The following is a 12,836-nucleotide window of genomic DNA, read 5'->3' on the forward strand; positions in this document are numbered from 1 at the left end:
GTGTACTCTAAAACTATGGCAAACCATTGCTGACTGCTCATCTGGGATGGCATGAAATGGACAGGCGTGCATCAGAAACAGCAGCCATGTATGAGACCCAGGCACAATGGAGAGGAGATTGCCTTGAGGTTTCCCTTAGTCTAAGGCTGCCCTTGGAGCCGGTCCTGCAACCCAGCAGCATGGGTGCTTTGTTGAGAACAAGTTAAAAATGGCTTACATCTGGAGGTCTTGGAGGGGATGATTCATATTCCTGTCCTTCCTGCCCACTGGCATGCTGATTCATCTCAGGCTATGAACAAAACTGTGACAAACAACATCTTTCAACAATTCACAAACAACTGCATGAGAAGCACGGGGCAGTGAGATAATGTTTCCTTAGTAAAGAGCACCAGAGCACAGGACATGCTCAGGGGATAAATAACCACACAGGGGATAACATTGGGCATAATATTCAACATCTCCTAAGCTGGATGCAATAATGCTGTGTCATTTGGAACAATGACAGCATCCTCTTGACACCTACCCATGAGAATGACCTTGCAGAGGTCCGTGCAATATCTAGGGCACCAACCTCCTCTTTGCTCCAACTGCCCTAAGACCCAACAACACCTCCAGGACAGAAATGCTAAAATCCAAGCAGGTATTTGAAACCATCTCTTGCACTGTAAGGAAAGGCAGAGCTTATGAAGGAGTTGAGTTTGGTTGATCTGGTTGGGGCAGAGAAAGGGAGGGTTAAACACCCCCATGGAGCTTTTCAACTAATCAATAGTTGGTGCAGTGCCTCACCTCTCCTGCTTTCTGACATCCCCCTGATACTCCCATCCAACGACCCAACTCCCACTCACCATTTCACGCTTCTCCATGAAAATCCTTGCATGCACTATCAGCAGACTGCCCAATGTCAGGGTTAGTGCTCCCTTTAGGATAAGATTCTCTTCCTGCTAATACATGCAGGACCTGCAAAGCAGAAGAGATGATGGCATTTCTCTTGGGCTGACTCAGACAAACTGGCTGGGGCCCAGAACATCCAGGCTCTGGCACACACCTGGGAAGCTGGCCTTCAGGGCACTGGAGCTTCCATACCTTCTCTATCAGCTGCATGGCAAATAAGGCAGCTTCTGGCTCTAAGGCTGCACTTCAAACGAGGCACAGAGGGGAATCCTGCTTTTGCTTTCTAAGGCTACCACCTCATCTGCCAGAGCATTTGCTGGAAATGCCAGGACAAAGTGGAAGATTTCTACTGGCTTGATGCTGAGACCAAGGAGCCTGCCTGCTCTGAGGCATCATTCTTTGTCTGAAGTAAGTTGTGCCACTGGGTCACACTGTGCCATGGTACTCGGCTGCAGCAGGCTACATGGGGATGCTTATTCCTTTCTTCATCTCCGCTGCTGCGTTGCCTTTGGGAACAGCTGGGAGAAAATTCAGATACCATGAAGGTTTGGGTAGCTGTGACACACACCACAGAGCTGTTCTGGGTAGTGGAACACTCATCAATTAGGAGTGTGCTGGGGAAAGAACTCAGGCATGGTCCTTAGCAAGCAGGGTAGACATAAAGCACTGGACAGAAAGAGGAAGAAAAGCATTTGAGTTGCTGCCATAGCAGCATTTTGCTGCCAAGGATTGTGGACTAAAACTTTGCAGTAAGGAACATCTGCCTCAGCCTGCTGTCCTTCGCACAGGAGTTTCAAGTCTCTGGGTGTTTGGCACCTGCTGCTGAAGGCCATAGGCTGTCATGTAGCAAATGAGCTGGTCCTTTGAGAAACACTTGTAGACTAATTCCCAGACCCCTGACCTTTACCACTGCAGACTGGCATCTCAGCCCCCTAAAGTGTGAGCAACAATGGAACAATCTAGCCCTTTGGCTGGCCATCTTCTTTATCTGCCCCACTTTCTAAATGCTCCCTTGATTGCAAAAGCCATTGCCAACCTAAAGGCCCACAGGAAAGTTCCTTCCCGGTATTAGCAGTAGACCCAAACAACAGCTGGCAGAACAAGGAATAGAATAAGTAGTTTCATCCCCGCGAGGAAGTGGAAAATGCAAGCATACAACAGAATGTTTTTCATTTTTGGAGGTAGGATTTGGCCTGCTATCCTGGTACCCATCATAGGCGGACCATGTAGCATCAGGAAATGTACTCTGCTAACATCCAGTGCAAAAGTGAAACATAAAGGTGAAAGATCTATCAGTCAATATGAGCTGGACTGCAAAGACGATTTTGAACCTTGGAGTTTTGGAAAAAGGTTTTCAGTATCTCTTCTTCTGCCAAAACTTAGTTCAGCAGTGGCACTGAAACAATTAGATCAACTAGGGCGTTGGCTGAGTAACGAGTTCAATTCTACCTCCCTGCATTGAGTGATATGCTAACAGATGTCAACAGTATTAGACATGCAACCTTGCAAAACAGGGCTGCAATTGATTTTCTCTTATTAGCACATGGACATGGATGTGAGGATTTTAAAGGAATGTGTTGTACAAATCTATCTGATCACTCAGAATCTATTTACAAAAGCATACAAGGAAGGTGTATCACAGATTAGAAATGATGTGAGAACTTGGTTAGATAGTCTGTTTGATGGATGGAATTTAACTTCATGGGTGGAAGAGCTTCTAAAAAGGGGTTTATACATTTTAGTCATCATAATAGTTGTGCTAATCATGGTGCCTTGTTTCTCCAATGCATTTGAGAAATGATCAACAAAGCTATTAAGGTAATCTACATGGCTCAAAAAGGAGGGGGGATGTTGCAATGCAAGTCTCTCTGAGTTCCTCAGAGAGAGAAACATATGCAGTGGTTGAATTAAAGCCTTTAGAGAAATTAATATATAATAAGCTGCATAGTCATGAAATAGAAGTGTAGATTTAAGTAAGCGGAAATGTAGGTTATAGTTTTGAGTAAGTAGAAATATATTTTGAGTGCCTTAAGAAACTGCATTAGCTAGTGAAGGCCCTAAGGCCTAGTTTAAAGTTCAGTAACTTATCTCCAGACATAACAAATCATAGCAGAGCTTGGCTTGCTCTCTAGAACAGATAGAACTATATGTGTAAATAGATAGAACTATCCACGCAAATAGATAAACTTATAAGCTAGAACAGAGAGAGCTATATGTGTAAATAGATAGAACTATCCACGCAAATAGATAAACTTATAAACGTAAATATTAGTAAGAAAACAGATTGTATAGTTGCATAAATATATAATATTATATAAGTAGGTTTTTAGGTAAGAACTGACACTATTTTCATACTACTATAGCACATTAGAATTAAGTTTAGATTGGTTTAGAAAGAATGTTTGAGAATTGTGCTTTTAGCTGATTGGATGTCTTATGAATAAAATGCCCCTCTATTGGGGTGGAGGGATGGGAGCAAGGGATGGAAGGAAGAAAGAATAACAAGAAGAAAAGAAGAAAGAAGAAGAAAAGGTTGTGGTTCCTGCTGCTCAGAACATTGGACTCTATGCCAGGGAACAACTGTTGCTGCTGCTGCTGCTGTTCCTGCACAGAACCTGGGACTCTACACCAGAGAGGAGCTGTTGCAGCTGCAGCTTTGCTTGGGACACTGTGCCAGAAAGTTTTTAGCACAGACTTTCATACTTGAGCATGGACTTCAATACCTTGAACTCTTTACCTTTGAGACTGATGTATTCATGCAATAAACAACTTTACTACAACTAACAACTGCTCGTATCTTTGAAGGACAGCCTCGACAAGATTACTCCTGAAGTTTCTTGGAATACGAAAGGAATTAAAACATAGATCCCACCACTCGTTAACACCCTCCAACCACAGAGGAGCAACAGAACCTAATTAAAAAGAACAACATCTGCGGCCTCAAGCACGCTACTGATCAGATCTTTGCTTCCACATGTAAGTGTTACTCCCCCCTTTAAAGGCCCCAAAGCAATACAATTAAGGCTTCTCTCCTGCCCTTAACAGGAAGGAGCTCGTTAACACCCTCCAACCACACAGGAGCAACAGAACCTAAATAAAAAGATGCTTCCACATGTAAGTGCTACTCCCTCCTTTAAAGGCCCCAAAGCAATACAATTAAGGCTTCTCTCCTGCCCTTAACAGGAAGGATTTCTAATCAAGCCTTAGAGGAAAAGGGGGAAAAGCATTTTTCCTTCCCCTTAAGGACTACCCCACCAGCTACAAGCAGAGCTCAGTGTAAGTGCAAGCACCAGAGCTCCCCCAGGCTGGGCAGGAAGGAGGGGGTGGAGCCCCATTTCCCCTCTACTGCCGGCAGAGCTTTGCTGTGCTGTTTTCACATAGGACCTCAGAAAGCCAAGAGGGATGCTGCCCAGCTGCTGGGACTGACAACACCACACTGAACCACTCCAGATGCTCAAAATGGCAAGTTTTTTTCTCATCTAAAAGAAATAAGTTCAAAATTCAGAAAAGCGCTTTTATGCCAACAGCGATGTCAAATTAGCTTTGACCTAAGACCTTTGAAGATTCCTATCTGCTGCTGTCATGCGAAGGCTTAAGAGTAAGCACGAAGTAAAGTTAGAATTTTTTTTTCCCCCTGAATTTCAGAAGGGCCACCTAGGCCCTTTTATTTTTATTTTTTTTTTCCAGTTGATATGAAGTTTCCGTGTTCTCATTCACCAGAAAAATGCCACCTACCCTTTTCTGTTTCTAGGACAAGAAAGGCAAGTTCATCCACAGCATCATTAGCAAGGCCCATTTGTGTAGTGCTTTGGCATCCTTGCTTTCCAGTCCTGCCACATGAGCACAGCCCTACCTTACCTAGTGACATAGGGACAAGTGAGCGACTCCCAGCTCCTCAGTGCAGTCAAAATACCTGCTCTGCATCTTGGAGAGAATGGAGAGAAGGCTCCTAGAATGAAGCCTAGGTCACTACTTTTACAAGCCACTATATTCATTAACAGAAATGCCAACACCACCCAGCACCAATCCTGCCTCAGTCTGCAGCCCAGGCCTTGACAAGGTCTCCGGTTTGTCCAAGGCAGACAGATAACATCAAACCCAGAGTAGAAGAATTCCAGAGTGAGATGAATTCAGAGCACTTGGAAATCTTGCACAGGCAGTGGGGTAATTTCTGCCTTGCAAATATAGTCTTACAGCTAGGGTCTCCAAGGGAAGGGGGACCACCAAACAAACGGGTTTGACAATCACTTTATTGCAATCCATTGATTTCATGCATGGCTGACATCTTCCTTTGCCACAGCACAGAAACCACAAGCACCACACACAGAGCTGTCCCAGTTGCCACAGCAGCAAATCCCAGAGCCCAGGGGGCTGCAGCATGCACAGCTGCTCCCGTGGGGAGAGACACCCCAAGGAATGCTCCCAGTGAGGCACAGGGATGCCTTAGGGGCTCAGCCTTTCTGTAGAAAAGCCTTAGACCAGCCCCCTTCCCCTGCTCTGCTGCCACACTTACCAAGGCCATCCTTGGCTGTGTCCTGTCTTAGCTCATCCTGCAGGAAAATCACAGGGCCTTTGCTGGAGACATGGGAAGTACCTTCCTGAAAAGGATGCTCAGTACTCCTTTTACCCACTACAGAGCAACGTGAAGGTTGTAGGTAAGAAGAGATAGAGCCCTGAAGGTCAGCAAACTTTCTCCAGGTCAGCTTCTCAACACATGGGGAGCTCTGAAGGCACAGTTTCCATGTGAGACCACACAGAGCTAAGAGCCCATGAAGACCTCTGTCTTTTTGGCATAAGAAGAGCCCTTGGTCAGTGGAAAGGAGCAGGAAATGCTTTGTCAAGCTGTCCGTGCCTTAAGGGAATTACTCCATAGGCTACATGTCTCCTACTCCCCAGCTTGGAGACTAGGCCCTTGCTGCCCCTTTGGCTAGGGAGCAGAAGGCCAAGACACTTACTGACTCTGGAAGGACAAGTGGTGATGCAGGACTCCTTTACAGACTGGTGGCACACCAAAGCACTGCAGTGCAGGTACACCTAGAGAAAAGTGGAACACAGCCTGAAATCCCTCAGGCACTGTCTGGGGCCTGGCGATATCCTAGTGTGGCACACTGAGCCCAGGCAGCAGCTAAGCGCCCACACAGCCGCTTGCTCACTCCCCCTACTCTGCCCCAGCAGGGCAGAAAAAGAATAGGAAGAGCAATAGCATGAAAACCTGTAGCTGGAGAGATAAAGACAGTTAACTAAGTGAAGGAGAGGAGGAGAGGGAAGAAAAGGTCTAAAGCACAAGCGATGTAAAGAAAAGTCACCTACCCTGCGCCTACAGGCAGGTCAGTGCCCAGGCAGTTGGGGCATCAGCTATGCTGAAAGATCAAATCCCCCAATGTTTGCACTGCTGAGCATAAAATTGTGCAGCATGGAATATTCCTTTGGCCACTTCGAGTCAGCTCTGCTGCCTCCTGGGTTCTAGCCTGTCCCATGCCTACTCACTTGGGGTTGAGAGACAGCAGAATGAAGAGAAAGTCTTGGTGTTCTGCAAGTGCTATTCAGCAATCAGCGAGAACATCTGTTTTCACCACTGTTTCAGGGACAAATCCAAAGCCACAGCACCATCCATATGGGCTGCTAAGGGGAGAGTTAGCTCCATACCACGGGCCTGGTCCCTAAGGGGGAAGGCAAGAAGGTCTGTTCGGCTTGTTTCACATCCAGGCTGTAGCCTTGGAGCCCTCTGCTGTCCGCTCCAAGGTGGCTTCGAAACTTTTACACATACACTTGCAATCTCAGTCCAATGCAGCATTACAGCACTTCTCCCTGACACCTGCAATACTGCTGCCCGGGCACCACTTCTCTGGGAACCTTGTTAAGTACAGCTGAGACCAATTTTGTGTATTAGTCGATCCCAGGAGCACTGAGCAAACAGTACAAGGCAGGGTGAATTTCATGGGGCTTAACTGGAGGATCTCAATGGAATTCAGAGCCCAGATGCTTCAAAAGATACTCAAAGTTTATTTCCAAGTAATTTTAGCCAAGAAATGTAGTTTAGAGAATATTGATTAGTGTAGCTAGAGCACACACCCTAAGCTAATTCACCAGCCAAACTAGCACTTGCTTAGGTAAACTACTATCCTTCTAGTAGTCACATTTTCTGTCACACTCCAAAAGTGATGCCTCTTACCTCTACCACATTCACTTCAGGGAATGAAGCTTTTGGCATCAACCTCTCCCCTTCTCTTTCAGCAGGAGATTTTCCTAGTCTTTGCCCCACTCCCCAAAAGAGGCCAAGAGACTCATAGTCAAGAAGTGCTTCTTATTGCTCACACATTTTACTTGTCTTCAGTGTGAAACTAGGCAGGCAGGACAGCTGTGTCTGATAGCTGTCCCCTGCATAAGGGCACCTGAGGAGGAAAGGTAAGCAGTGAAAAAGAGCAAGTTATTCCCTTGGCCCAAAGTTTTTTTCAAGTCACTTACCCATCCACCAAAAGTGGCCACTGCTGCTGTTGCTGGGGGTTGGTGCTTGGTGCGGCCCAGCAGAGGTGCAGAACTAAAATCAGGTCTGGGTCTGTTCTCTGAAGGATCTTGACCCCTACATAGAGAGGGTCTCTCAGAGTCTCCACAACAGGATAGTCACTGTCCATACAGTAGGAAGTATAGCTTCCATCTGGGACAGAAGAAACCTAAGAGCCATTTAAAAGCAGGAAGAAACAGGAATAGGCATCCTTTATAGCCATATCAGTAAGTTCCCACCATGGCAGAGAAGCAGTGCTGGGTTAACCCATCGATACTCCACTGTTACTCATCAGAGACCAGAGCCCTGCACTGAGAGCCTTGAGCAGGTCCTGCAAACCTCTCCTACCTGAGGCAACATGCAGCTCCAAAGACAGAGGGCCTGGCTGGGACAGAGCAGGGAGTGGTGGCAACCTGCTCAGTGGTGGTGAAGACCTGAACACTCAAGGGAACGGAGCTCCCACTGATGGAATAAGTACATTGAACATGTAACCTGGTGGGAAAGCTCCAAACCAGGCAAATAAGAAAAGCCACTCTGATACCCCCTTTCTCCAGTATGGCAACCTATCATCTGCTTTCATTAGTTCCATCCCCTTTCTTCTGTCACTTCCTTTTAACAAATTCTTCAAATTCTTTTTAATGTTTAGATTTGAGAATCAGCAGATTGTCATTGATCAATACCAGCTTTATACTGACTAATTAGAGCTACACCATTCTTCAAGCTACTCCAGCGCCCTCATGTGAACTCAGAGCTTGTGACAAGCAGGAATTTCTCTAGTGACATTGAACCCAGACACCCAGCAACATCAGCCTCAGGGTAATACCTGAAAGTGCTATCCCTAGTGACAGAGCCAAGGCTCCCAGTCTTCACATCCCTGCTTGCCACCAGCTCATTCTCATATATGGCCTGGTCTCCAGTCATCTGGAATGACAGATAGGCACCATCACTGTGGTAAAGTCAGGCTGGATCAGTATGATGCTGGAGAACAGCGTTTGGCCTGTGGAAGTCTGCAGGATGTCCATTAAGCAGCCAAAGCCATGTCAGGCTGTTCCAGCTCTTCCAGCCTAGCAACAGCTGCAGCTCTTACCTGAAAATAGTGCCACAGGCAGAGAGCGGAAACTGGTACACAACAAAGACATTGTTTGTTAGGACAGGGACACAGCCAGTACTGTGTCCACTGGCCAGTTGCACTGAGTCCAGGGCAACAGGTGGCAGGTCACATCTCGAGAAACAGCAATGGAAAACTGGCCATCTGGTGTGCAATGAGCTGTCACTGGAGAAAAAGATATAATCAGTCTTGAGCACAGAGATAAGAGCGATGGAAAGGAAGCCCTAACATAACAACCAAGACCAGCAAGTCCTGCAAGTTGTTCTGCCTTAAACCCACAAAACAAGGGCTAAGTTTGGCAAGACAAGTGCAACCGGTTCCAACAACAACAACACCACCGATGCCAGGCATAAAACCAGGTGTGTTGCAATACAGTGGAAAATGCTGGACACTTCACTGGGACATGATATTCTTGGCAGCCAAAAACATAGCCCTGAGCCACCTGCAGGAGTGGTACACAGCAAGCACTGGCTTGCCCTGCCAGCAACATGAGAAACCCTGTTTTGCAGCAGCTCAGGAAGGAGGGCGAACGGCTGATCAGGCTTACCTGTGTTACCAAAGTAGCACAGCTTCACCCTCTCTCTGGGGTCATAGCAGCAGCCTCGTGCTTCACAGTCTCCCTGGCTGATGGGCAGGGAGGCACAAGGCAGCCGGTCCTGGCTGGGAACAGCCGAGCAGACACTACTGCTTGGACAGGGCTGGAAAAAACAGCATGTCTATGCAGATAAAGCACAAGAGCAGGGGGACAAAGACATGAAGGACACTGGCTGAAGGAGTCCTGGTGATTCTGCATACACATGAAGGGAAGTGAGAGTTAGGTGAGGGTCAAACACATGGCCTGGATCTGGCATGGAAGCCTGCTCAGGAGGGACCTGCATTTCCATGGAGCAGAGACTCCCCCTGAGGCCATGTACAGGAAACTGGTCTTACATTAGATCTGTCAAGATAAAGTCATTTAGATCAATTCTTGGTAGTTTAGGAAATCATTGTACCTAGTCTCTGGCTCAATCCCTGAACTTGCAGGAGCTCATGTAGCCAGAATATGGCTGGGAGACACGATGCACATATTCACCTGCTGACCTATCAGAGAGGCACAAGTCCCCAGCAAGTTGGTGGCTCCTATGTCCAAACATCTGTTCATGGAGTTTCTGCACAGTCTTTCTGTAAGTCCCCTTTCCTAGCCCCCAAGCTGACTATAGGAACAGCCACCTGAAAGGAATGGCACTCATCAGCACAAGATTCTGCCAAGTGCTTCTGTCTTACCAGGAAGGTCCACAGAGCACCTGAGCAGCATCTGCTCATGAAGAACCTTTTGCCCAGCAGCATCTGTTCCTTCAAGCCCAACCAGTATAAGGTAGTTGTGATCCTAGGGGAAAGCCACACCAGTCAGGACAGCCAGAGCAGCAGCAGGTACAGCCCCAGAAGAATCCCTAAGGCCACTCACCCACTCAAAGACATAACAGCCTGCATAAGACACCGATACTTTCCTGGAGCCCTCTGGAGTCCCAGATACCAAGAGTCCACAGCCAGTCATTCTGCAGAACATGTGCCTTCCCTTCAGTATCCAGGGAAAGAGGACACAGCAGCAGGGGCTTCAGAGTCCCACATTGCAGATTAGACCCACTGCAATCCTACCTTTCTGTAGGAAATAGGGACCTAGACAGTATTAGGGTCTGGAACAGCAGTGAGAGAATCCAGCAGCCAAGACGTCTAGACCCAGGCACAGCACTTCACCAAGTCCTTGACTGCTGTGTCATATAAACACCCCCTGATTATGCAAGATGCACAGAACTTCAGTGAAGTCCAACAGCACTTCACATCACTACCTGTTTCTTTCTTTTCAGTCCATGCACCTCTACATTTGGGCAAATGCATATGGCTAAAAATACCACTTGATATTGCCTCACCCCAAGTAGTCAGCACAAATTAAGCAATCCAGTCCCTGCCTGGAGATAAGGTGAACTGTAAACTTTTATGGCCACAAGTCAGCAGGGTAGGATCAGAAAAAACACTGACATGAGCCCCCAGAACCAAAGCCAGGGGACCAAGAAACACCCAGAAGAGCACAGCTCCTGATGCAGCCCTAGACCACCCTACAACACCCATCCTGCTCTCTTGCTAGGCTCTTAGCCTAGTCCTTTTAAATTGTGGAGCCAGCTGGGACCAGAAACCCCTGAAGTGCCCAGGTGGACCCAGCCCAGCAGTTAAACACCTTCCGTTGCCCTCACCTGAACTCAGCAGAGTCTGCTTGCACTCTTTCAAGGAAACCAAAGGGCAAGAGTTGAGCTTGTGTCAAGAGACGGGTCTGTATTCGTACTGTAGAGCCCCAGGAGGGTCTTCAAAGCTTCTTTCCTACCCTGAGTCCTTCCCACATTTGGGACACCTAGGAAATCTGCTTGCTTCTCCCCATGCACCCTGTTCCTGCTCATTACATGCCATGAGTGCAAGAAACAGTGACAACACTCTTTTACTCTTTTAAAGATTAGAGGGGTTCAAATGCCATCCACAGGGGGCTGACATAAAAGCACAGAAAGAGCCCTCTAGATAAAATCTGTGAGAAATCATGGAGCTCAGAAGGCTTTGCACACCTAAACAGTGGAGATGCCCCATAAGCACTCTTGGCTGTGGACTTACAGCCCTGTTTGCAGTGTGTTTGTGGGGATAGCTGCAGGACTGGCTCAGGCCTGGCTGCTAAGTGGAGGGATGGTGTACTCTCTGGGACTCCTTCCCCCAAAAACTGGCAGGTGGGCCTCTGATATGGGCTTGAAACTCAGGCAGGGGGGGCCTCTGTGATCCCAGAGAAAACTCTGCCTGCCAGCAACCATTGCCTGCCTGTAAGTGCAAGGTGTCATGGAGAGTTTTCTCCTCAGCCACACATCAGGCAGCCACACCAAGCAAATGCCTCGTTGTCCATCTTTCCTTGCATGTTTCTGCATTCATGCCATGGATGCCCTCAGCAGACCCTCCAGCTCCTGGATGTCTGCATGATATTTTATACTCTCCTCTCTTGTGAGGGCAGACACCGCTAGGGAGAGAGACTGAGGCTGTTGCTGTGCAATTGCTGAGGAAAACACAGTTGCATGTCTACTGGCAAAGCACACGCAGTGTGAACTTTACTGATTACCTCTGAAGATTTCAGGAACAATGAAGGATGGCTCACACCACTGAGGGCTTCCACAATCAGTAGTGAAGAACAGAAATCCCAAATGTCACTGAAGTACTTGGAAGATGCTCTTGTGACAGTGAATATCTGTGAGTGCTTCAGTAGGACAGTGTGCCCCTGTTAATTTTTTTAACAATTAACACTAGGTAAAACAAAATAGGTTTTGTGAGCACATTACAGATTTCCTAATCTCTATTCACATCTGCAGTTGTTTGAGATAAGATATGTCTTCAATGAATAATTAATACCAATAAAAGTCTTAGTTTCATAACACAGGGCAATCTAACAAATGATTGACTAGTAAATATTGACTGACTCAGCTATGTGACCCAGAACCTGCTCTTGAGCTAACAAAGATCTTTGGGATATAAACTCAGATTCTGACAGGCAGAGTCACTCCCCCTGAGCCACAGATGAAAATGGAGCTCCTGGGAGGAGCCACTGTTGTCCTCCTGGTTTGCATTGCTTGCCTGCTCTCCTTTGCAGCATGGAAAGGAAGGTCTGGGAAGGGGAAGATGCCTCCAGGACCAGCTCCCCTGCCCATTCTAGGTAACCTGTTGCAGATGAAAACAAGTAACATGGCCAAAACCCTCCAGAAGGTAAGGCAATGCCCTCAGCAGACCCTCCAGCTCCTGGATGTCTGCACAGCACTGTACAGCACCAGTTCCCTGGCCCCAGCCAGCCCTCATCACAGGCATGGTGGGTGGGCAGCAGCTGAGTCTGAGGGAGGCATTTCCTTTGCTCTTCCCCCTCAGCCCACAGCCCACCTTTGCTGCACAGCTGTACAAGGTGCCATGATCCCAGCTGGTCAAGAAGGTCACTGTGCCTACCTCTGCTAATTTCATGCACCAACCAGCAGGGCTGCTCCACAAAGTGTAAGACCTTGTCAGCAGCTCTGCACAACAGGAGATGGAGACAATGGATCTTGGCAGGCTGCCTCCCTGGCTGAGGCTTGAGCAGCCCTCATGAACCAACTGCTCCCCACAGAGCCTGCCCAGGCACCGGGCAGCAACAGAGGAGAGACACCCAGGGAAAACGTTTGGACTTTGCCAGGGAGGCAGGCTCCATCTCTTTAGAAGCTGAGCACTGGGCATGCTCAAATCACACCATCACTGAATGACTGCCAAATGCTCCCTTTGACTGCATTACCTGCTGATAATTGGGTAAAAACC

At 47.6% G+C, this 12,836-nt stretch overlaps 1 protein-coding gene across 1 annotated transcript; it reads right to left on the bottom strand.

Moving 5' to 3' along the window:
- Positions 1 to 5,140: 5,140 nt before the first annotated feature.
- On the bottom strand, positions 5,141 to 12,509 carry LOC121358315 (zona pellucida sperm-binding protein 4-like). Its single transcript, XM_041476421.1, is given in 16 exon segments — positions 5,141 to 5,277; positions 5,399 to 5,521; positions 5,847 to 5,925; positions 6,538 to 6,551; positions 7,216 to 7,283; positions 7,357 to 7,546; positions 7,742 to 7,802; positions 7,804 to 7,885; positions 8,217 to 8,322; positions 8,488 to 8,607; positions 8,610 to 8,666; positions 9,049 to 9,188; positions 9,737 to 9,867; positions 9,946 to 10,030; positions 10,032 to 10,067; positions 12,373 to 12,509. Coding segments are annotated over 16 exon segments (1,566 nt in total).
- Between the last annotated feature and the right edge of the window lie 327 nt (positions 12,510 to 12,836).

Source organism: Pyrgilauda ruficollis, unplaced genomic scaffold, assembly GCF_017590135.1.
Source record: "Pyrgilauda ruficollis isolate IOZ18807 unplaced genomic scaffold, ASM1759013v1 scaffold11, whole genome shotgun sequence".
Taxonomy (NCBI): domain Eukaryota; kingdom Metazoa; phylum Chordata; class Aves; order Passeriformes; family Passeridae; genus Pyrgilauda; species Pyrgilauda ruficollis.